Consider the following 25,764-nt stretch of genomic DNA (forward strand, 5'->3'; position numbering starts at 1 on the left):
AGGGGACTAGAAGGGGTCGATGCTGAGAGGATGTTTTCCCTTGTGGGAGAGACTAGAACTAGGGGCCACAGTTTAAAAATAAGGGGTCTCCCGTTTAAGACAGAGATGAGGAGAAATTTTTTCTGTCAGAGGGTCGTGAGTCTGTGGAACTCCCTTCCCCAGAGAGCGGTGGAGGCAGGGTCATTGAATATTTTTAAGGCTGAGTTGGATAGATTCCTGATTAACAAGGGAGTCAAAGGTTATAGTAGGTAGATGGGAAAGTAGGGTTGAGGTCACAATCAGATCAGCCATGATCTTATCAAATGGCAGAGCAGGCTCGAGGGGCCGAATGGCCTACTCCTGCTCCTGCTCTTAATTCGTCTGTATGTTTGTATGTAACTCTGTTGCCCGTATCCTACTCGCGCCAAGTCCCATTCACCAATCACCCGTGCTGACCTACATTTGCTCCCGGTCCGGGAACGCCTCGAATTTAAAATCCCTTCATGGCCTTGTCCTTCCCTATCTCTGTAACCTCCTACAACCCTCTGAGATCTCTGCACTCCTCCAATTCTGGCCTCTTGCGCATCTCGACTTTAATCGCTCCACCACTGGCGGCCGTGCCTTCAGCTGCCTAGGCCCTAAGCTCTGGAATTCCCTCCCTAAACCTTGCCTCCTCTCTACCTCTCTCTCTTCCTTTAAGAAACTCCTCAAAATCTACTTCTCACCTGTCCTAATATCTCCTTATGTGGCCCGGTGTCAAATTTTGTTTGAAAACGCTCCTGTGAAGCACCTTGGGACGTTTTGCGACATTAAAGGCACTATATAAATGCAAATTGTAGTTGTTATGACAGGCTCAGGAGATTGAATGGCCTCCTCCTGTTCCTGTAACAGGCTCAAGTGGCTGAATGGCCTCCTCCTGTTTCTATGTAAACAGGCTAGAGGGGCTGAATGGCCTCCTCCTGTTTCTACATAACAGGCTTGAGGGGCTGAATGGCCTCCTCCTGTTCCTATGTAACAGGCTCAAGGGGCTGAATGGCCTCCTCCTGTTCCTATGTAACAGGCTGAGGTTTGCATCCTTTTCCTTTCACTGTAGAAATGGCCATCAGCAGCAACCGTTTGCTGGTTCTTTAGGAAGGTGCAGAGGGGGGAGGTGGACGGAAGCGCCTCCACATAGGCGATCAGCCGGTGAACCATGCTCTCCAATGCTCCGTCTCCACTCAACGCCACACTTCATAAGGGAGGGGTAGAGACGGGGGAGGTTGGGCAGCCATTCCTGGGCGGCAGACGGTGATAGCAGGCTCAATTCAATTATAGCAGCGCATTTCATCGGTCGAACCCCGATTTCGGCGGGAACCAACATTTTCCAAAAATTTGAATTGAGCATCTTTGATGCATTTCACCACTCTTTCAATTTGAATAAAGTGGGTTCAGTTTAAATGGAGTGGAATGCTCAGCAACTTGAGCTACAAGCAGATTAATGGAACATGGATTAAAACTTTGTGTTCTAAACTAAGGCTCTGTGATACCTCCTCCTCTAAATGGCCCAAGAGGGAAAAACCTTGGGCAGTCCTGGTTTAATATTTACTGAGTATCTGCTGCCATCCAGTGGCGTGTTTTGGTATTGTCAAAGCAGCACAAATTTCAAAATTATGACTGGGGGTGGCATCGCTGCTGAATAGGAATAGGAAGAAGGAAAGAGAGCCAGACAGGGAAAGAAAGAGAGAGAAAAGACAGCCAGGTAGGCACAGTCCAGAATGTCACGTGAGCACAACGCAACGCCATCGACGCTCTCAAGACCAACCGCAACATCGTCATCAAACCAGCGGACAAAGGAGAAGCCATCGTCATACAGAACAGAACGGACTATTGCAAAGAAGCATACCGACAACTGGACAACCAGGAACACTACAGATGGTTACCCGCAGATCCGACCAAAGAACACACCCACCAGCTCAACAAACTGATCAAGACCTTCGATCCAGACCTTCAAAACATCCTACGCACTCTCATCCCACGTACTCCCCGCGTGGGAGACTTCTACTGCCTCCCAAAGATACACAAAGCCAACACACCCGGACGTCCTATCGTATCAGGCAACGGAACCCTGTGTGAGAACCTCTCTGGATACGTCGAGGGCATCCTGAAACCCATCGTACAGGGAACCCCCAGCTTCTGTCGCGACACTACAGACTTCCTACAAAAACTCAGTACCCACGGACCAGTTGAACCAGGAACACTTCTCACCACGATGGACGTCTCGGCACTCTACACCAGTATCCCCCACGATGACGGCATCGCTGCGACAGCATCAATACTCAACACCAACAACAGCCAATCTCCGGATGCCATCCCACAACTCATCCGCTTCATCCTGGATCACAATGTCTTCACCTTCGATAACCAGTTCTTTACCCAAACACACGGAACAGCCATGGGGACCAAATTCGCACCCCAATACGCCAACATTTTCATGCACAAGTTCGAGCACGACTTCTTCACTGCACAGGACCTCCAACCAACACTATACACCAGATACATCGACGACATTTTCTTTCTATGGACCCACGGTGAGGAATCACTAAAGAGACTACACGATAACATCAACAAGTTCCATCCCACCATCAAGCTCACCATGGACTACTCCTCAGAATCAGTTTCTTTCTTGGACACACGAATCTCCATCAAAGACGGGCACCTCAGCACCTCACTCCACCGCAAGCCCACGGATAACCACACGATGCTCCACTTTTCCAGCTTCCACCCTAACCACGTCAAAGAGGCCACCCCCTATGGACAGGCCCTGCGAATACACAGGATCTGCTCAGACGAGGAGGAACGCGATGGACACCTACAGACGCTGAAAGCCGCCCTCGTAAGAACGGGATATGACGCTCGACTCGTCGATCGACAGTTCAGACGGGCCACAGCGAAAAATCGCATAGACCTCCTCAGAAGACAAACATGGGACACAACCAACAGAGTACCCTTCGTCCAGTACTTCCCCGGAGCGGAGAAACTACGCCATGTTCTTCGCAGCCTTCAACATGTCATCGATGACGACGAAAACCTCGCTAAGGCCATCCCCACGCCTCCACTACTCGCCTTTAAACAGCCACCCAACCTCAAACAGACCATCGTTCGCAGCAAATTACCCAGCTTTCAGGAGAACAGCATCCACGACACCACACAACCCTGCCACGGTAACCTCTGCAAGACATGCCAGATCATCGACACAGATACCACCATCACACGAGAGGACACCACCCACCAGGTACATGGTTCATACTCCTGCGACTTGGCCAACGTTGTCTACCTCATACGTTGCAGGAAAAGATGCCCTGGAGCATGGTATATTGGCGAGACCCTGCAGGCACTGCGACAACAGACGGATGAACGGACACCGCGCAACAATCGCCAAACAGGAGGGTTCCCTCCCAGTCGGGGAACACTTCAGCTGTCAAGGATATTCAGCCTCCGATCTTCGAGTAAGCGTTCTCTAAGGCGGCCTTCGAGACACACAACAACGCAAAATTGTCGAGCAGAAATTGATAGCCAAGTTCCGCACCCATAAGGACGGCCTCAACCGGGATCTTGGGTTCATGTCACGCTACATGTAACCCCACCAGCGAAAAAAAAGTTCTGTTTTTAATACAACTGGTCATTCTCTCTCTCTCTCTGTCTTTGTGCTCTGACCATTTGTGTATTCAGTAGTCTTGTATGTAATGTTTCTCTGTCTGAACTTCTTTGATTGCTTTGATTACATCTCTGCCGAGGGTGATAACGGACAGTCGGAAAGATTATCTGTAATCACCAGGCATTGTTCTCTGACTATATATGCAGTACCTTTGTGGAATCCTACACTCACCTGACGAAGGAGGAAAGCTCCAAAAGCTTGCGATTTCAAATAAAGCTGTTGGACAATAACCTAGTGTTGTAAGACTCCTTACAAGTGTTAGCATAGTTATGGAAAAGGACAAAGACAGATCAGGAGGAAAAGTTCTCAATTGGGGAAAGGCCAATTTTACTCAGCTAAGAAGTGATTTCGCAAAAGTGGACTGGAAACAGCTACATGGAGATAAATCAGTGTCAGAGCAGTGGGAGGCATTCAAGGGGTGCAGAGTAAACATGTTCACACAAAGAAAAAGGGTGGGACTCCAAATCTAGAGTCCCCTGGATGACAAGGAGCATACAGGGTAAGATAAGGCAGAAAAGGGAAGCTTACGTCAGACACCGAGAGCTCAATACTGCAGAAAGCCTAGAGGAGTATAGAAAGAACAGGGTGAAATTAAAAAGGAAATTAGGAAAGCAAAGAGAGGGCATGAAAAATATTGGCAAGGAAAATACAAAAATGTTTTATAAATACATAAAGAGCAAGAGGATAACTAAGGAAAGAGTAGGGCCTATTAGAAACCAAAAAGGTAAACTGTGTGTGGAGGTGGAAGATGTGGGTATGGTTCTTAATGAATACTTTGTGTCTGTCTTCACAAAGGAGAGGGACGATGCAGACATTGTAGGTAAGGAGGAGGAGTGTGAAATATTGGATGGGATAAACTTAGTGAGAGAGGAAGTAGTAAGAGGTTTAGCATCATTGAAAGTTGATAAATCACCAGGCCCGGATGAAATGTATCCCAGGCTGTTAAAAGAAGCAAGGGAGGAAATAGCGGAGGCTCTGACCATCATTTTCCAATCCTCACTGGATAAAGGCTTGGTGCCGGAGGATTGGAGGACTGCTAACATTGTACCGTTGTTTAAAAAGGGAGCGAGGGATAGACCGAGTAATTACAGGCCAGTCAGCCTAACCTCAGTGGTGGATAAATTATTGGAATCAATTTTGAAGAGAGGATAAACCATCACTTAGAAAGGCATGGAATAATCAAGGACAGTCAGTATGGATTTGTTAAGGGAAGGTTGTGTCTGACTAACTTGATTGAATTTTCTGAGGCGATAACAAGGAGGTTTGTTGAGGGTAGTGCATTTGATGTAGTCTACATGGATTTTAGCAAGGCTTCTGACAAGGTCCCACATGGCAGACTAGTCAAAAAAGTAAAAGCCCACGGGATCCAAGGGAGAGTGGCAAGTTGGATCCAAAATTACGTCAGTGGCAGGAAGCAAAGGGTAATGGTCGACGGGTGTTTTGGGGACTGGAAGGCTGTTTCCAGTGGGGTCCCTTGCTTTTTGTGATATATATTGATGATTTAGATTTAAATGTAGGGGGCATGATTAAGAAGTTTGCAGATGATACAAAAATTGGCAATGTGGTTGGTAGTGAGGGGGAAAGCTGTAGACAACAGGAAGATATCAATGGACTGGTCAGGTGGGCAGAAAAGTAGCAAATGGAATTCAATCCGGAGAAGTGTGAGGTAATGCATTTGGGGAGGGCAAACAAGGCAAGGGAATACACAATAAATGGGAGGATACTGAGAGGTGTAGAGAAACAGAGGGACCTTGGAGTGCACGTCCACAGATCCCTGAAGGTAGCAGGACAGGTAGATAAGGTGGTTAAAAAAGGCACGTGGGATACTTTCCTTTATTTGCCGAGGCATAGAATATAAGAGCAGGGAGGTTATGCTGGAACTGTATAAAACACAGCGGTTGTTCTCTTCGGAACAGAGGAGGCTGAGGGGTGATTTAATTGAGGTGGACAAAATTATGAGGGGCCTAGATAGAGTGGATAGGAAGGACCTATTTCCCTTAGCAGAGGGGTCAATAACCAGCGGGCATAGATTTAAAGTGATTGGTAGAAGGTTTCGAGGGGAGCTGAGGAGAAATTTTTTCACCCAGAGGATGGTGGGGGTCTGGAACTCACTGCCTGAGAGGGTGGTAGAGGCAGATACCCTCAATTCATTTAAAAAGTACTTGGATGTGCACCTGAAGTGCCGTAACCTACAGGGCTACGGACCAAGTGCTGGAAAGTGGGGTTCGGCTGGATGGCTTATTTTCGCCAGCGTGGACACGATGGGCCGAATGGCCTCCTTCTGTGCCGTAAATTTTCTATGATATAGATGGGCTGGTGAAATAGGCAGACACGTGGCAGATGAAATTTAGTGCAGAAAATTGAGATGTGATACATTTCGGTAGGAAGAATGAGGAGAGGCAATATAAACTAGAGGGCACAATTCTAAAAGGGGTACAGGAACAGAGAGAGATCTGGGGGTATATGTGTACAAATCGTTGAAGGTGGCAGGGCAGGTTGAGAAAGTGGTTAAGAAAGCATATTCGATCCTGGGCTTTATGATGTGGAGATGCCGGTGATGGACTGGGGTTGACAATTGTAAACAATTTTACAACACCAAGTTATAGTCCAGCAATTTTATTTTAAATTCACAAGCTTTCGGAGGCTTCCCCCTTCGTCAGGTGAACGATGTGAAAATGAAATCCTCGAAATGAAATCGCATTTATAATTCACAGAACAATGCTTGGTGAGTACAGACAGTTTTTTCAACTGCCCGTTGCCAAGGCAATCAGTGTGCAGACAGACAGGTGTTACCTGCCAGGTCTCACAGAATATACAAATCACCAAAAAAAAACAACAAACAAAAAAAAAGAGATAGAGAGGTAGAAACATAGAAAAGACAGCAACTGACCCGTTATATTAAAAACAGATAACATTTGTTCGGATGAATAGAGGCATAGAGTACAAAAGCAAGGGAGTTATGATGAACTTTTTATAAAACACTGGATCGACCACAACTGGAGTATTGTGTCCAGTTCTGGGCACCGCACTTTAGGAAAGATGTGAAGGCCCTAGAGAGGGTGCAGAAAAGATTTACTAGAATGATTCCAGGGATGAGGGACTTCAGTTACGTGGATAGACTGGAGAAGCTGGGGTTGTTCTCCTTGGAACAGATTCGGTTGAGAGGAGATTTGATAGAGGTGTTCAAAATCATGAAGGGTCCAGACAGAGTAGATAGAGAGAAACTGTTCCCATTGGCGGAAGGGTCAAGAACCAGAAGACATATATTTAAGGTGACATGGGGAAAACTTCTTTACACAGCGAGTGGTTAGGATCTGGAATGCACTGCCCGAGGGAGTGGTGGAAGCAGATTCAATCATGGCTTTCAAAAGGGAATTGGATAAACACTAGAAGGGAAAAAATTTGCAGGGCTACGGGAATAGGGCGGCGGTGTAGGACTATGCTCTTGCATAGAGCCGGCATGGACTCGATGGGCCGAATGGCCTCCTTCCATGCTATAACCAGTCTATGATTCTATAAGTATATGCGAGAGAGCGAGAGCGAGGGAGTGACCGACCTGGGGGGGGGTGATCAAGGGTGTTGAACCCCCTTGTCCCCTAGCCTCTCACCTCTCCATCTTTATCATAACCTGTCTTGTTATTCGTCAGTGCCAAACTCTACACTCCTTGCTTCCCCCTAGGCTGCTTCTACCACCTTCACTAATCCTCCTCCTGCTTTGGGATTAGGACAGGTTGCTGCATGTTCCTCACAATACAGAGTCTCTGAAGCAGTAAACAGCATCAGAGATTATGAAATTCATCAGGATTCCACCAAACACCACTCTGCAAGGCTTCAGAGAGGCCAAGCAAAAGATACACATTGCAGAGTCTCCGACTCCGATTGGCCTATTGGTGCTCCCTGCGAATCAGTATATTAGTAGCTCGGTAGAACAGAAGTCAGACTCCTGCCAATTCCTCAGCAAACACCCGTACGAACAGGAGCAGGCCATTCAGCCCCTCGAGCTTCTTCCGCCATTCCATTAGATTGTGGCTGATCTGTACTTCACCTCCATTTAGCCGCCTTGTTCCATATCCTTTGATAATCTTACCGAACAAAAATCTATCGATCTCAGTCTTGAAAGCTCCAACTGACCCACAACCTTTTGGGGGAAAAGAGAGTTCCAGGTTTCCACTTCCATTTGTGTGAAAAAATGCTACCTGATTTCACTCCTGAATGGCTTTGCTCTAAATTTGAAATTATGCCACCTTGTTTTTGATCGCCCCACCAGAGGAAATAGTTACTCCATGACCAAGAGGGGCAAAGAGAGAGTACGAGAATAGATTAGTGCCCAACATAAAAGGGAACCCAACAGTCTTTTTCTAAACATATACATAGTAAAAGGGCAGTCAAAAGAAGGACAAAAGAGATCTTCTTGTGGAGGCAGAAGGTATGGCTGAGGTACTAAATGAATACTTCGCATCGGTCTTCACTAGAGAAGAGGATGCTGCCAATGTAGCAGTAACGGAGGAGAGAGTAGAGCTATTGGATAGAATAAAAATAGACCGAGAGAAGATACTTAAAAGGTTGGCAGTACTCAAAGTACAAAAGCCACCCGATCCAGACGGGATGCATCCTAGGCTACTGAGGGAAGGGTGGAAATTGCAGAGGCTCTTGGAAAGCTGGCCTTTATATCTAGAGGACTAGAGTACAAGGGGGCAGAAGTTATGCTGCAGCTATACAAAACCCTGGTTAGACTGCACCTTCGGAAGGACATATTGGCCTTGGAGGGAGTGCAGCGTAGGTTTACTGGAATGATACCCGGACTTCAAGGGTTAAGTTACCAGGAGAGATTACACAAATTGGGGTTGTATTCTCTGGAGTTTCGAAGGTTAAGGGGTGATCTGATCGAAGTTTATAAGATATTAAGGGGAACGGATAGGGTGGATAGAGAGAACCTATTTCTGCTGGTTGGGAATTTTAGGAGTAGGGGGCACAGTCTAAAAATTAGAGCCAGACCTTTCAGGAGCGAGATTAGAAAACACTTCTACACACAAAGGGTGGTAGAAGTTTGGAACTCTCTTCCGCAAACGGCAATTGATACTAGCTCAATTGCTAAATTTAAATCCGAGATAGATAGCTTTTTGGCAACCAAAGGTATTAAGGGATATGGGCCAAAGGCAGGTATATGGAGTTAGATCACAGATCAGCCATGATCTTATCAAATGGCGGAGCAGGCACGAGGGTCTGAATGGCCTACTCCTGTTCCTATATTCCTCTGGCCACAATCTTCTAATCCTCCTGAGATATGAGGATGGTGCTGGAGGACTGGAGGATTGAAAATGTTACACCCCTGTTCAAAAAAGGGGAGAGGGATAAACCCAGCAATTACAGGCCAGTCAGCCGGCGGTGGGGAAACTTTTAGAGACAATAATCCGGAACAAAATTAACTGGCACTTGGAAAAGTATAGGTTAATAAATGAAAGTCAGCACGGATTTGTGATAAAGTACCACATAATAGACTTGTTAGCAAAATTAAAGCCCATGGGATTAAGGGGACAGCGGCAGCGTGGATGCAAAATTGGCTAGAGGTCAGAAAGCAGAGAGTAGTGGTGAACGGTTGTTTTTCAGACTGGAGGGAAGTGTACAGTGGTGTCCCCCAGGGGTCAGTATTAGGACTACCACTGTTTTTGATATATATTAATAACCTGGACTTGGGTATAGAGGGCATACTGGATGGGCTAAAAATTGATAAAGAGGAGTTACTAGAAAGGCTGGCTGTACTTAAAGTAGATAAGTCCAGATGGGATGCATCGTAGGTTGTTGAGGGAAGAAAAGGTGGAAATTGCAGAACTTATAATCTGGCTATAATCTTCCAATCCTCTGGGGGTGGGGGTGCCAGAGGGCTGGAGAATTGCAAATGTTACACCCTTTTTTGAACAAGGGTGCAAGGATAAACCCGGCAACCACAGGCCAGTCAGTTTAATCTCGGTCGCGGGGAAGCTTTTAGAAACGATAATCCGGGACAAAATTAATTTGGACAAGTGTGGATCAAATAGGGAAAGCCAGCACGGATTTGTTAAAGGCAAATCGTGTTTAACTAACCTGATAGAGTTTTTTGATGAGGTAACAGAGGATAGATGAGGGCAATGCGGTTGATGTGGTGTATATGGACTTCAAAAAGGTGTTTGTTAATGTGCCACATAATAGGCGTCAGCAAAATTGAAGCCCAGGGAATAAAAGGGACAGTGGCAGCATGGATACGAAATTGGCTAAGTGACAGGAAGGAGAGAGTAGTGGTGAACGGTTGTTTTTCGGACTGGAGGGAGCTGGCAGTAGCAGGACATTTGGAGACTCGTAATAAAACCATGTTGACTCTCCTTGATTGTATGAAGGGGAAATCATGTCTGACAAATTTATTAGAGTTCTTTGAGGAAGTAACGGGCAGGGTGGATAAAGGGGGCCAATGGATGCAGTATATTTGGATTTCCGAAAGGCATTCGATAAGGTGCCACATAAAAGATTACTGCACAAGATAAGAGCTCATGGTGTTGGGGGTAATATACTGGCATGGATAGAGGATTGGCTAACTAACAGAAAACAAAGAGTCGGGATAAAAGGGTCATTTTCAAAATGGCAATCTGTAACTAGTGGGGTGTCACAGGGCTCAGTGCTGGGGCCTCAACTATTTACAATATATATCAATGACTTGGATGAAGGAACAGAGTGTCTTGTGGCCAAATTTGCTGATGATACAAAGATAGGTGGAAAAGCAAGTTGCGATGAGGACACAGTGTCTACAAAGGCATACTGACAGGTTAAGCGAATGGGCAAAAATTTGACAGATGGACTATAATGTGGGAAAATGTGAAGTCATCCACTTTGGGAGGAAAAATAAAAAAGCAAAATATTATTTGAATGGAGAAATACTACAAAACGCTGCGGTACAGAGGGATCTGGGTGTCCTCGTACATGAAACACAAAAAGTTAACATACAGGTGCAGCAGGTAATCCGGAAGGCAAACGGAATATTGGTCTTTATTTCTAGGGGGATGGAGTATAAAAGCAGGAAAGTCATGCTACAACTGTACAGGGTGCTGGTGAGACCACACCTGGAGTACCGCGTACAGTTCTGGTGCCCTGATTTATGTTATTTCCACACCGCCTGAGGAAGGGGAAAGCCCCCGAAAGCTTGTGGGATTAAAAATAAAATCGTTGGACTATAACTTGGTGTTGTAAAATTGTTTACAATTGTTAACCCCAGTCCATCACCGGCATCTCCACATCATATTTAAGGAAGGACATACTTGCATTGGAGGCAGTTCAGAGAAGGTTCACTAGGTTGATTCCAGGTATGGAAGGGTTGTCTTATGAGGAAAGATTGAACAGGTTGGGTCTATACTCACTGGAGTTTAGAAGAATGAGAGGAGATCTTATTGAAACATACAAGATTTTGAGGGGACTCGATAGCGTAGATGCTGAAAGGATGTTACCCCTCATGAGGGAATCTAAAACTAGGGGGGGGGGGGGACATAGTCTCAGAATAAGGGGTCGCCCATTTAAGACGGAAATGAGGAGGAATTTCTTCTCCCAGAGGGTCGTGAATCTTTGGAATTCTTTACTCCAAAAAGCTGTGGAGGCTGAGTCATTGAATACATTCAAGGCTGAGTTAGACAAATTTTTGATCAGCAAGGGAGTCAAAGGATACGGGGAAAGGGCGGGAAAGTGGAGTTGAGGTAAAAATCCAGATCAGCCATGATCTCATTAAATGGCAGAGCAGGCTCGAGGGGCCGAATGGCCTACTCCTGCTCCTATCTCTTATGGTCTTATGGTCTATGGTATACAGTGGTGTTCCCCAGGGGTCGGTACTAGGACCACTGCTTTTCTTGATATATATTAATGACTAGGATTTGGGTGTACAGAGCACAACTTCAAAATTTGTAGATGACACGAAACTTGGAAACGTAGTAAACAGTGAGGAGGATAGTGACAGACTTCAGGAAGACAGACAGGCTGGTGAAATGGGCAGACACGTGGCAAATTAAATTTAACGCAGAGAAGTGCGAAGTGATACATTTTGGTGGGAAGAACGACGAGAAGCAATATAAAGTAAATGGTACATTTCTAAAGGGGGTGCAGAAACAGAGACCTGGGGGTATATGTGCACAAATCTTTTAAAGGTGGCAGGACAGGTTGAGAAGGCTGTTAAAAAGGTATACGGGATCCTTGGCTTTATAAATAGAGGCATAGAGTACAAAAGCAAGGAAGTTATGCTAAATCTTTATAAATCACTGGTTAGGCCTCAGCTGGAGTACTGTGGTCAATTCTGGGCACTTTAGGAAGGATGTCAAGGCCTTACAGAGGGTGCAGGGGAGATTTTCTAGAATGGTACCAGGAATACAGGACTTCAGTTATGTGGAGAGACTGGAGAAACTGGGATTGTTCTCCTTGGAGCAGAGATGGTTAAGGGGAGATTTGATAGAGGTGTTCAAAATCATGAAGAGTTTTGATGTGGAGATGCCGGTGATGGACTGGGGTTGACAAACGTAAACAATCTTACAACACCAAGTTATAGTCCAACAATTTTATTTGAAAATCACAAGCTTTCGGAGGCTTCCTCCTTCGTCAGGTGAATGTCAGGAAATCCTTGAACCTTTCGCATTTATATTCAGAGAACAATACCTGGTGATTACAGATAATCATTCCAACTGCCCGTTGTCAAGGCAATCAAGGTGTTCAGACAGAGAGGTGTTACCTACAGGACCACCGAATATACAAACAGCCAGAACACAAAACAGAGAGAGGGAGAAACATCCGAAAGGAAGAGAAAGACAGAAAATGACCCGTTGAATTAAAAACAGATAACTTTTATTCGCTGGTGGGATTACGTGTAGCGTGACATGAACCCAAGATCTCGGTTGAGGCCGTCCTCATGGGTGCGGAACTTGGCTATCAATTTCTGCTCGACGATTTTGCGTTGTCGTGTGTCTCGAAGGCTGCCTTGGAGTACGCTTACCCGAAGATCGGTGGCTGAATGTCCTTGACTGCTGAAGTGTTCCCCGACTGGGAGGGAACCCTCCTGTCTGGCGATTGTTGCGCAGTGTCCGTTCATCCGTTGTCGCAGTGTCTGCATGGTTTCGCCAATGTACCATGCTCCGGGGCATCCTTTCCTGCAACGTATGAGGTAGACAACGTTGGCCGAGTCACAGGAGTATGAACCATGCACCTGGTGGGTGGTGTCCTCTCGTGTGATGGTGGTATCGGTGTCGATGATCTGGCATGTCTTGCAGAGGTTGCCGTGGCAGGGTTGTGTGGTGTCGTGGACGCTGTTCTCCTGAAAGCTGGGTAATTTGCTGCGAACGATGGTCTGTTTGAGGTTGGGTGGCTGTTTGAAGGCGAGCAGTGGAGGTGTGGGGATGGCCTTAGCGAGGTGTTCGTCGTCATCGATGACATGTTGAAGGCTGCGGAGAACATGGCGTAGTTTCTCCGCTCCGGGGAAGTACTGGACGACGAAGGGTACTCTGTTGGTTGTGTCCCATGTTTGTCTTCTGAGGAGGTCTATGCGATTTTTCGCTGCGGCCCGGCCATAGTTGTCTACCTCATACATTGCAGGAAAGGATGCCCCAGAGCATGGTACATTGGCGAGACCATGCAGACACTGCGACAACAGATGAACGGACACCGCGCAACAATCGCCAGACAGGAGGTTTCCCTCCCAGTCGGGGAACACTTCAGCAGTCAAGGACATTCAGCCACCGATCTTCGGGTAAGCGTACTCCAAAACGGCCTTCGAGACACACGACAACGCAAAATCGTCGAGCAGAAATTGATAGCCAAGTTCCGCACCCATGACGGCCTCAACCGGGATCTTGGGTTCATGTCACGCTACACGTAATCCCACCAGCGAATAAAAGTTATCTGTTTTTAATTCAACGGGTCATTTTCTGTCTTTCTCTTCCTTTCGGATGTTTCTCCCTCTCTCTCTCTGTTTTGTGTTCTGGCCGTTTGTATATTCGGTGGTCCTGTAGGTAACACCTCTCTGTCTGAACACCTTGATTGCCTTGACAACGGGCAGTTGGAATGATTATCTGTAATCACCAGGTATTGTTCTCTGAATATAAATGCGAAAGGTTCAAGGATTTCCTGACATTCACCTGACGAAGGAGGAAGCCTCCGAAAGCTTGTGATTTTCAAATAAAATTGTTGGACTATAACTTGGTGTTGTAAGATTGTTTACATATGAAGAGTTTTGACAGAGTAAATAAGGAGAAACTGTTTCCAGTGGCAGAAGGGTCAGAAACTAGAGGACACAGATTTAAGGTATCTGGCAAAGGAACCAGAGGTGAGATGGGGAAAGAAATTTGAACACAGCGAGTTATGATGATCTGGAATGCGCTGGCTGAAAGGGCGGTGGAAGCAGATTCAATCGTAACTTTCAAAAGGGAACTGGATAAATATTTGAAGGGGAAAAATTTGCAGGGCTGTAGGGAAAGAGCAGGGAGTGGGACTAATCGGACAGCTCTTTCAAAGAGCAAGCACAAATACGATGGGCCGAATGGACTCCTTCTGTACTGTATCATTCTATGATATAGCGCATTTCATGACGTCAGGACGTTCCAAAGCGATTTACAGTCAACAAAGTACTTTTTGAAGTGTAGCCACTGTTGTAATGCAGGAAACGTCGCAGCCGATTTGCACACAGCAAGGTCCCACAAACAGCAATGACCATCTGTTTTAGGTGTTGATTGAGGGGTGAATATTGGCCAGGAAACCAGGAGAACTCCCCTGCTCTTCTCTGAATAGTGTCCGGGGATCCTTTACGTCCACCTGAGAGGGCAGACGTGGCAACAATTCGGAACGCCTGCAAGAAAGAACCGAATATTTCTGGCCCCTGACTGTTTCTCCCCTCCTCTCCTGAGCATGCTGGGATATAGTTCCATGGGCACTAGGAGACTCCCAGTAACTAGCTCAAGTGTCGTTCATCATTTTAAAAGGAGCATTAGCAGTCTATTTGACCCTGGTGCAACAACGCAGCCCTCGCCACAAATTCCACTGCATGCACTTTCGAGCAGGAGTTAATGGGTAGCCAGCAGGAGCAAGAACCTTGGCTGATTTTTCCCTTCCTTAATCCAGGGGTCACCGAGGCCAATTACAGGGCTTCACGCAGAAGGTGTGGAAAGAGATGTGTTGGTATCTGTCCTGGTTCATCCCCAACAGCTCGTTAACATAGGACGCTGTGTTCTACGGGCTGTTCCCCGGGACGCACACCGAGACAGATATCAACTGTGGCTAGAAGACCATCAACTCTGTGAAGGAGGCCCTTTGGCCCACCCGAAACCTGCTGGTCTTCCAGCTGAAGGAGCTGTCCACTATCGAGTGTTGTCAAATGACACACACCAAGGTCCAGGAATACGTGCTGCGGGACACACTGAAGCCAAGTGCGACCTACGCAAAGGCTCGATGGGGAAAGGCCACTGTGTAAGGCCATCCCACTTTGTATTGTACAGAATATATTAGACGATATGTATTGTGCTTTGAACTGTAATGACAGGATCGGAGTGTTTACGATCCGTAGTGTATGGTTTTGAATTGTAATTGTGTATTCACATTGAACTGTGTGTATCCTTAAATTTTATGAAATAAAGCATATTTTGAAATTTTAAAAAAACAGGGCTTCAATCATCATCATCAATGGGGCTGGACGATGCAGCCGACTGAATACTAGACAACACGTCCAAACTCCTGAAAGAAGCAGTGAAAGACACAAAGCTTTGCAACGTCTTCAACAATGCTGAAGACGGAGCACGCGGAGATATACCTGGCCCAGGCCAGACAGGTCTGTCCATTCCAGGACAGACTTCCTATTTGTATCCCCAATGCTCAAAGTCAGATCCATCAACGTCCAGCCGGTTGTCTTCCCTGACCACTGCCTCCTGCTGGCCGACTGTCAACCGCAGGAGAACCAGAAGGCAGGCAGGGGGCTATGGAAGCTGAACGCGGGACTGTTGACCCCCGGAGAACATCAAGGAACTAAGGAGGGATTACACAGGTTGGAGGACTGCGAAACCCCTCTTTAACTCCACGGTGCACTGGTGGGAAGTGATCAAGGCCAACATCAAGAGGTTCTTCATCCTCAAATGTATTCAGAAGGCGAGAGACAGCCAGAGGGAATTGTCCCAGCTCTAGAAAATCATGCAGGATCTGCTCCAGCTGCATTCGATGGAGGTCGATGTTGGGGAGGAACCTAGAGAGGTAACGGGCCAACAACTTCGTTCTTCGCCTCCGAGGCCTCAAAGATCATCTCCCGGTCCAGAGTCCACTCCGTGGAGCAGGACGAGAAGCGTTCGCACTTCTTCTTCCAGAAACTGCACAGAGAGACCTCTGATCAGCAGCCTGAAGGAGGCCGACATACTGAGGATCAGCAAGTCCTTATACGCCAGGCTATATGACCCAAAGCCCACAGACAGCACGGCCTCCCAGTCCTTCCATCACAGAGGTCTTAGAGAACAGCAAGCGGGAGAGCATGGATCAACTGCTGACTTTGGACCAGCTGACAAAGGGCGTCCGGTTCTTCGAGAAGAGTAGAACTCCCGGAAGCACATTCCTTATAAAGTGAAGGGCAAGGCTGGTAGAAGTAGGGAACCTTGGATGACTCGGGAGATTGAGGCCCTAGTCAGAAAGAAGGAGGCGGCATGTGACATGCATAGGCAGCTGGGATCAAGTGGATCCCTTGAAGAGTATAGAGATTGCCGGAGTAGAGTTAAGAGAGAAATCAGGAGGGCAAAAAGGGGACATGAGATTGCTTTGGCAGATAAGGCAAAGGAGAATCCAAAGAGCTTCTACAAATACATAAAGGGCAAAAGAGTAACTAGGGAGAGAGTAGGGCCTCTTAAGGATCAACAAGGTCATCTATGTGCGGAACCACAAGAGATGGGTGAGATCCTAAATGAATATTTCACATCGGTATTTACTGTTGAGAAAGGCATGGATGTTAGGGAACTTGGGGAAATAAATAGTGATGTCTTGAGGAGTGTACATATTACAGAGAGGGAGGTGCTGGAAGTCTTAACGCGCATCAAGGTAGATAAATCTCCGGGACCTGATGAAATGTATCCCAGGACATTATGGGAGGTTAGGGAGGAAATTGCGGGTCCCCCAGCAGAGATATTTGAATCATCCACCGCTACAGGTGAGGTGCCTGAAGATTGGAGGGTAGCAAATGTTGTGCCTTTGTTTAAGAAGGGCGGCAGGGAAAAGCCTGGGAACTACAGACCGGTGAGCCTGACATCTGTAGTGGGTAAGTTGTTAGAGGGTATTCTGAGGGACAGAATCTACAGGCATTTGGAGAGGCAGGGACTGATTAGGAACAGTCAGCATGGTTTTGTGAGAGGAAAATCATGTCTCACGAATTTGATTGAGTTTTTTGAAGGGGTAACCAAGATAGATAGATGAGGGCTGTGCAGTAGACGTGGTCTGCATGGACTTTAGCAAAGCCTTTGACAAGGTACCGCATGGTAGGTTGTTACATAAGGTTAAATCTCACGGGATCCAAGGTGAGGTAGCCAATTGGATACAAAATTGGATTGACGACAGAAGACAGAGGGTGGTTGTAGAGGGTTGTTTTTCAAACTGGAGGCCTGTGACCAGCGGTGTGCCTCAGGGATCGGTGCTGGGTCCGCTGTTATTTGTTATTTATATTAATGATTTGGATGAGAATTTAGGAGGCATGGTTAGTAAGTTTGCCGATGACACCAAGATTGGTGGCATTGTGGACAGTGAAGAAGGTTATCTAGGATTGCAACGGGATCTTGATAAATTGGGCCAGTGGGCCGATGAATGGCAGATGGAGTTTAATTTAGATAAATGTGAGGTGATGCATTTTGGTAGATCAAATCGGGCCAGGACCTACTCCGTTAATGGTAGGGCGTTGGGGAGAGTTATAGAACAAAGAGATCTAGGAGTACAGGTTCATAGCTCCTTGAAAGTGGAGTCACAGGTGGATAGGGTGGTGAAGAAGGCATTCAGCATGCTTGGTTGCATTGGTCAGAACATTGAATACAGGAGTTGGGATGTCTTGTTGAAGTTGTACAAGACATTAGTTAGGCCACACTTGGAATACTGTGTACAGTTCTGGTCACCCTATTATAGAAAGGATATTATTAAACTAGAAAGAGTGCAGAAAAGATTTACTAGGATGCTACCGGGACTTGATGGTTTGACTTATAGGGAGAGGTTGGATAGACTGAGACTTTTTTTCCCCTAGAGAGTAGGAGGTTTTGGGGTGATCTTATCAAAGTCTATAAAATAATGAGGGGCATAGATAAGGTAGATAGTCAAAATCTTTTCCCAAAGGTAGGGCAGTCTATAACGAGGGGGCATAGATTTAAGGTGAGAGGGGAGAGATACAAAAGGGTCCAGAGGGGCAATTTTTTCACTCAAAGGGTGGTGAGTGTCTGGAACGAGCTGCCAGAGGCAGTAGTAGAAGCGGGTACAATTTTGTCTTTTAAAAAGCATTTGGACAGTTACATGGGTAAGATGGGTATAGAGGGATATGGGCCAAGTGCAGGCAATTGGGACTAGCTTAGTGGTATAAACTGGGCGACATGGACATGTTGGGCCGAAGGGCCTGTTTCCATGTTGTAAACTTCTATGATTCTAAGCAACAGCTTACCGGTCGAGCTGTGCTCAGCTCTGTGGGACTGAATTGGCCAGACCTACTGGAAGTGTACGGGGGCATGCTTCTGGCAGGCAGCATGTCGAGAGTCCATGAGGAACGGCATCATCACCCTCATCTACAAGCGGAAGGGGGAAGAGGGAAGAGGGAAGAAATCAGAAATTGGCGACCTATTTCCTTGCTAAATATTGACTACAAGATTCTGTCCAAGGTCATCGCCAACTGGCTCAAGTCTGCTCTGGAGCTGGTGATCCATCCCAATCAGACTTATACTGTACCCGGCAGGAAGATCTCTGATAGCCTTGCACTGCTCAGGGATACGATCGCCTACGTGCAGGACAGGGGAGTGAACACTCATCAGCCTAGACCAGGAGATGGCCTTCGACAGCATATCCCACACATACATAGTCTCCAAAATGGGGTTTGGGGAGGGAATCCGCGATAGGATCCCACTGGCCCACGTGGGCATCCGTAGCGCAACCCTAATCAACGGGTGGGAGTCAGAGAGCTTTATCCAAAGTCAGGCAGGGCTGTCCTATCTCCATGGTTTTGTTCGTTTGTTGTAGCGAGCCGTTTACCGCATTCATTAGGAAGGATGCGGGTATTAGGGGGGTGGGGGGGGGGGGTGGTGACAATCCCAGGCAGCGGAGACTCTTAGGTTAAGGCTTCCCTGTACATGGACAACATTACTGTCTTTTGCTCCGATCAGCGGTCGGTCCACACACTGATGGGCATCTGCAACCAGTTCGGACTGGCTTTGGAGGACAGAGTGAATCGAAGTAAGAGCAAAGCTATGTTCTTTGGCAGGTGGGAGACCCGATCCTTTGTCCCCTTCACCGTCAGGTCCGACTACCCGAATGAAGGTCTGGGGATCCGGTTCGAGGGCCCCTAGGCCTGCACCATGAACTGGGAGGAGCGGGTCGCCAAAGCTAAACAGAAGCTTGGTATGTTTGGGGCGGGGGCACTCCCTCTCCATGGCTGGCAGAAACCTGGTGATAAGGTGCGAGATACTCGCAGTTTGGCTCAATGTGGCCCCGGTCTGGCCCATTCCCCGCCACTCTGCCGTCACAGTCACCTGAGCCATCTACCACTTTGTCTGGAGGTCCAAGATGCATCGTGTCTGCAGGGACACCATGTACAAGCCCCCACGCAAAGGGGCGTGGGGAGGGCGCCCTGATCCTGATGGCCACCTTGTGTAGAGCCCCGGTACGCAAACACCAAATGTCACTACGTGCTAAGTTTCTACCTGTCCATCACAAGGAGAAGGTTGGGTCTGGCCACGCTGGCCAAGCAGGCGCAGGATGTCCCATCCAGCTGGACCATACCCCACCACTGTACCAGATGGAGACGTTCCTGAAGAGGAACCCTTTCGACCACAGTCAGACAGTGGTCGGCATGGAACGTCTGGGGGTCCTGCAGGGAAGGGAGACGGCAGTTCCCCGACCAGACGGTCGGCGCCATTTGGCAGAATGTCTCATCGCCGGAAATTACCAACAGGCACAAGGGTGTAGCTTGGATGGTGGTGAGAAGGGCCCTCCCAGTGCAGTCTTTCCTGTACGCATGGCATCTCAGCACCACCGCGAGCTGCCCTCGAGGCTGCAGCGGGGACGAGGCCGTTGTCCATCTCCTGGTGGACTGCCCCTTTGTGCAGAAGGTATGGAGAGAGATGCGTTGGTATCTGTCCCGGTTCATCCCGAATAGCTCAATAATACAGTATGTTGTGCTCTAGGGGCTGTTCCCCAGGACGCACACCGAGACAAATATCAACTGCTGCTGGAAGACCAACTCGGTGAAGGAGGTCCTTTGGTCCGCCTGAAACTTGCTGGTCTTCCAGGTGACGGAGCTGTCCACGACTGAGCGCTGCCGACTGGCACACTCCAAATTCCAGGAGTATATGCTGCGGGACGTACTGAGGCGAAGTGCAGCCTACGCAAAGGCTCTATGGGGAAAGGCCATCATGTGAGGCCATTTCACCTTGTATTCCACAGCATGTATTAAAAGATGTGTACTGTGTTTTAAACTGTAATAATGGAATCGTATTGTGTATGATCTGTATTGTAGTGCTTTTGAATTGTAATTGTAACATCTACATTGAACTGTGTGTATCCTTAAATTTTATGAAATAAACTATATTTTGAAATATAAAAAAATTACATGGCTTCAATGTGCTGCATCGGGCAAGATATCAGCTAGTTCAGCGCAGAAAGCCCCAAATCTGAGCTCCAGACGTACAGATGCTCGTACATTGAAGCAACTGAATTCGGATTCCAGCAGCCCAATGCCAGCGAGCCAATTCCCAATGTTTACGCTGCCAAAATCAACTCCCTTACCTAGGGGGCGGACTCCAAGACTGACAAGTCTGGTGTCGGACTAAGAGAATCGAATTTAGTAGCACATTCACCAGCGCTGATCAGCGCTGGGCTCAGGGTTGTGCATTTATCCAGTAAACCGCTAGGAGCTGCAAGCAAGAGCATTGAAGCTCGACTAAATCTCAGCATACACTGAAACCTCTTGAGGTGCAGATATGGGCCACATCGTCTATTTCTGCCCTCTCTCCTCCTGCTGACCTGCAGTGGCTCCCGGTCCGGCAACACCTCAATTTTAAAATTCTCATCCTGGTTTTCAAATCTCTCCATGGCCTCATCCCTCCCTATTTCTGTAACCTCCTCCAGCCCTACAACCCTCCGAGATTTCTGCACTCCTCCAATTCTGGCCTCCTGCGCATCCCCCATTTTAAATCGCTCCACTATTGGCGGCCGTCTGGAATTCCCTCCCTAAACCCCTCCGCCTCTCTACCTCCCTCTCCTCCTTTAAGGCGCTCCTTAAAATCTACCTCTTCAACCAAGCTTTTGGCCACCTGTCCTAATACGTGGCTCGGTGTCAAATTTTGTTTGATAATCGCTCCCATGAAGCATCTTGAGATGTTTTACTACATTAAAGGCACTGTATAAATGCAAGTTGTTGTGTCCATTTCATAACTCTGCAAGCAAAGCCTCACATTTTTAAATTGCTTGACTGCCTCACAAACGACTACAGCTGTCTGAATGTTGAAGAACCCCACAAATGTTGACATCCACCATGTCACTCACTGAGACCAACAACCATTCATTTTAATCGATCCCTCTTAATGGAAGGAAGGAAACTAACTTGCATTTATATAACACCTCTCTCGTCCTCAGGATTTTCCCAAGTGCTTCACGACCAACGGATTACTTCTGCAAGTTTAGTCACTGTTGTTTTGTAAGCAAACCCATTACAACCCGCCTTCGGTCTACCTGGCATTCATGCATCTGTTCCCAGATTGGCAGCCGATGCCACCTGTATCCATCAGGTGGGAGACTGACCTCCGAATACACACCTACTGGAAAACGTGCCACAGAACCATACAGAAGGTCCTAGGTTCAGTTCTTGGTCTGTACGGATGTAGCCAGTCTTGAGCTGTCCCTGTGCTTGGGACCCTACACGTCTCCTGAGCTGGGAGTGGAAAAGGCAGCCTCGATGCCACAGTCCAGTGGCTGCGGCTAGAAATTGCTAATATTGAGCGAGTATTGGCTCAAGCGTGCTTTCTTATCCCCCCATTGTGCACGGGACATCCAGTGATAATACTCGGCCCCCTGTAATACTCGACCCCACTGCTGCGGTCTTTGGTCAGCTCAGGTCCGAGCCCAACACGATGTTAAAACAATGTCCCGTCTGCCTGTTTCAGGTGGATGTTGACAACACTATTTGAAGAGCAGAGTGATCTCTCAGTATTTCTTCCTCCAACCAACACCATCAAAAGAACACATTAACTGGTCAATTGCTCCTTGTGCGCTATTGCTGCATGCAAACTGACAGCCATTTTAGTCTATGTACCAACCTCGAGCTAATTTATTGTACCTGAAGCACTTTGTGATATTTGAGCAATATGAGGTGACAATATTAGGTGTCAGCCATGGCTCAGTGGGTTGCACTCTCACCTCTAGTTCAGAAGGTTGTGGGTTTGACCCACTCCACAGACTTGATCACAAAATCCAGGCTGACATTCCAGCGCCAGTACTGAGGGAGTGCTTCCCTGTCGCAGGTGCCGTCTTTCCGACGAGACGTTAAACCGAGGCCCCGTCTGCCCTCTCAGGTGAACGTAGAAGCTCCCATAACACTATCCGAAGAGCAGGGGAGTTCTCCCCAGTGTCCTGGACAATATTTATCCCTCAACTGATTATCTGGTCATTCTCTCATTGCTGTTTGTGGGATCTTGCTGTGCGCAAATTGGCTGTCGCATTTCTTACATTGCAACAGTGACTACACTTCAAAAGTACTTCATTGGCTGTAAACCGCTTTGAAATGTCCTGAGGTTATGAAAGGTGCTGTATAAATGTGGACAAAGAATGCCGTTGCTTCTTTCAATCCCTTAACACATCACTGACATTGTTAGCTGTGCAGACATACACAGGCGGTTATCAAAAGGAAGAGATACAACTTTACAGCTGCTGCAGGCTTCAATGCCACAGGGATACAATGACAGTATATGCTGATAGGGTGAGATGATGTAGGGTGGTGTGAGGCTTGTGTGGAGCGTAAACACTGGCATAGACCACTGAGCCGAATGGCTGGTTTCTGTGCTGTGAATTCTATGTAATTCAATGTAATAGGAAACCATCTAGCCAAGCCTGTCTCAAAGTTGGCTGTTCCAAGCCCTTCAGGAACAGGAGGAGGCCATTCAGCTTCTTGAGCCTGCTCCGCCATCCAATTAGATCATGGCTGATCTGCACCTCAACCCCATTTAACAACTATAAACGCCACATCTTCCCACAAAGTGAGACTGGTTATTGGGAGGAAAGAGAAAGTGGGTGGTCGTCCTTCAACTTGTGACCAGCATTTGGGGAGGGGGGGGGGAAAGAAAGACAAACAAAAAATCTAACGACTATTACACTATCACAAGAATTCTGAAATAACATTGCAACCGTTCTCCAGATATTGCTATAGAGCTCCCACCACTTGCATCGTCCCCGCTTAACCCGGACATCAGCCTATATCAGGCAAATGGCGCTAACCATTGACATCGAGTACAATGGCGCCGCTTAAACCGTACTATGTACGCTGACTATTTTGGCCACTTCAAGCAGATGTTCGTGTCTCGTTGAAGTGCTGCTCCATACTTCAGCCCCTTTCAACACTACAGGTGAAACTGACCAGCCGGTTATCTCTGTCCCATTTGTATCATCGCTGGGGCTTTTAAACAGAGCGGGAAGTGCAGTGACGGAAGATGAAGAATCCCTCTGTTTTTTTAATTTCTTGCCCACCGTGTATAGCGGGCAATTTTTTTTTTTATTATTCGTTCGTGGGATGTGGGTGTCGCTGGCGAGGCCAGCATTTATTGCCCATCCCGAATTGCCCTCGAGAAGGTGGTGGTGAGCCGCCTTCTTGAACCGCTGCAGTCCGTGTGGTGAAGGTTCTCCCACAGTGCTGTTAGGAAGGGAGTTCCAGGATTTTGACCCAGCGACGATGAAGGAACGGCGATATATTTCCAAGTCGGGATGGTGTGTGACTTGGAGGGGAACGTGCAGGTGGTGTTGTTCCCATGTGCCTGCTGCTCGTCCTTCTAGGTGGTAGAGGTCGCGGGTTTGGGAGGTGCTATCGAAGAAGCCTTGGCGAGTTGCTCAGTGCATCCTGTGGATGGTACACACTGCAGCCACGGTGCACCGGTGGTGAAGGGAGTGAATGTTTAGGGTGGTGGATGGGGTGCCAATCAAGCTTTGTCCTGGGTGTTGTCGAGCTTCTTGAGTGTTGCTGCAGCTGCACTCATTCAGGCAAATGGAGAGTATTCCATCACACTGACCTGTGCCTTGTTGATGGTGGAAAGGCTTTGGGGAGTCAGCAGATGAGTCACTCGCCACAGAATACCCAGCCTCTGACCTGCTCTTGTAGCCACAGTATGTGTGTGGCTGGTCCAGTTAAGTTTCTGGTCAATGGTGACCCCCAGGATGTTGATTGTGGGGGATTCGGCGATGGTAATGCCGTTGAATGTCATGGGGAGGTGGTGAGACTCTCTCTTGTTGGAGATAGTCATTGCCTGGCACTTGTCTGGTCCGAATGTTACTTGTAAATTGCGTTGACACCAACGTGCTCGCTATAAACAGTGGGAACTGTATTGCAATCCTGAATATTTGCAATATGCAGCTCAGTGGATAGACCCTCACCTGAGTCTGAAGGTTGTGGGTTCAAGTCCCACTCCAGAGATTTGAGCACAAAATCCAGGCTGACACTCCCAGTGCAGTACTGAGGGAGTGCCACACTGTCAGAGGGGACGTCTTTCCCATGAGACGTTAAACATCTCAGGTGTACGTATAGGACCCCTCGGCACTATTCAAAGAAGAGAAGGGGATTTCTCCCCGGTGTCCTGGCCAATATTTATCCCTCGACCAACATCACTAAAACAGATTAACTGTTCATTACCATGTTGCTGTTTGTGGGATCTTGCTGTGCACAAATTGGTTCTGTGTTTCCGACATGACAACAGTGACCACACTTCAAAAGTACTTAATTGGCTGTAAAGCACTTGGGACGTCCTGAGGTCATGAAAGACGCTATAGAAATGAAAGTATTTCTTTCAGTTCTGCAGTAATCCTGTAATCGTAAAAAGGATATAGCAGCTGGCAGCAATATGTGCAGTCACAGAAATTTATTACGAGTATGGCAATAATCCTGCAACTGCAAAATATTGCACTTTTCCAAACAGCACAAGAAATGCTCTTTTGCGACACTGCAATCACAATCATTTTGCAAAAAAAAATATACTGCAACTGTTCAAGGGTGACAGTGCAAACACTACAATTATCGAAAATGCATATATTGCAATAACAATAATTCCTGGTGTGCAGTGGTTCAAATGCACTCACCGTCCAACGAGACGAACTGCCCGACAGCCGAGGAGCCACCGCCGCTGTTCTCCACGAACTGGACCTCGGACACGATGATGTTGTCCTCGAGCACGGAGCCGCATCCCGTGCACACGGCGTCGCCGCGCGCCTGGTCGATGTCGATGTCGGTGCAGCCGCAGGTGCGGCAGACCCGGGAGCTCGACATGGGCGCGCCTCACAAATCACCACACAAACTCCACAGGAAATTAAAATCGATTATGTTTGGGAATCACCGCGGGGTGGACGGGGGCTGACCGCGATACCAAAAAGGCTGGCCCCGGGTTCCTCCAAGTCGGCTTCTCTCTCAGGAAAGCCCGAGGCTTCTTGTGGGCCTAGGCGGTTATTACCGGCCTTTTAATTAGGATTGATAGGGCGGGGGTGAAGAGGGGCCGCGGATCGGTGCCGGGAGCCTCGGGCTCGTTGTACTCGCCGGTGGTTCCCGGTCACGGTTCATTCCCCGTTCCCCGGCGGCACTGACTCCGCCTCTTCTGTTCTCGCTTCTCGCTCCGTGTCCGCTCCCCTCGGCGGTCGGAGCCACACTG

The 25,764-nt window shown here is 47.7% G+C and overlaps 1 protein-coding gene across 1 annotated transcript in view; it reads right to left on the reverse strand.

The window, feature by feature from the left end:
* The window catches only part of brf1b (BRF1 RNA polymerase III transcription initiation factor subunit b), a 366,821-nt gene extending 341,057 nt beyond the window's left edge, over window positions 1–25,764 (reverse strand). Inside the window, exon 1 of the mRNA XM_067992099.1 lies at window positions 25,202–25,764. Coding sequence (XP_067848200.1) covers window positions 25,202–25,388 — 187 coding nt within the window. The 5' untranslated portion in view covers window positions 25,389–25,764. The remainder of the gene's footprint in view (window positions 1–25,201) is intronic.

The sequence above is a fragment of the Heptranchias perlo genome, chromosome 10 (genome assembly GCF_035084215.1).
Source record: "Heptranchias perlo isolate sHepPer1 chromosome 10, sHepPer1.hap1, whole genome shotgun sequence".
Taxonomy (NCBI): Eukaryota; Metazoa; Chordata; class Chondrichthyes; order Hexanchiformes; family Hexanchidae; genus Heptranchias; species Heptranchias perlo.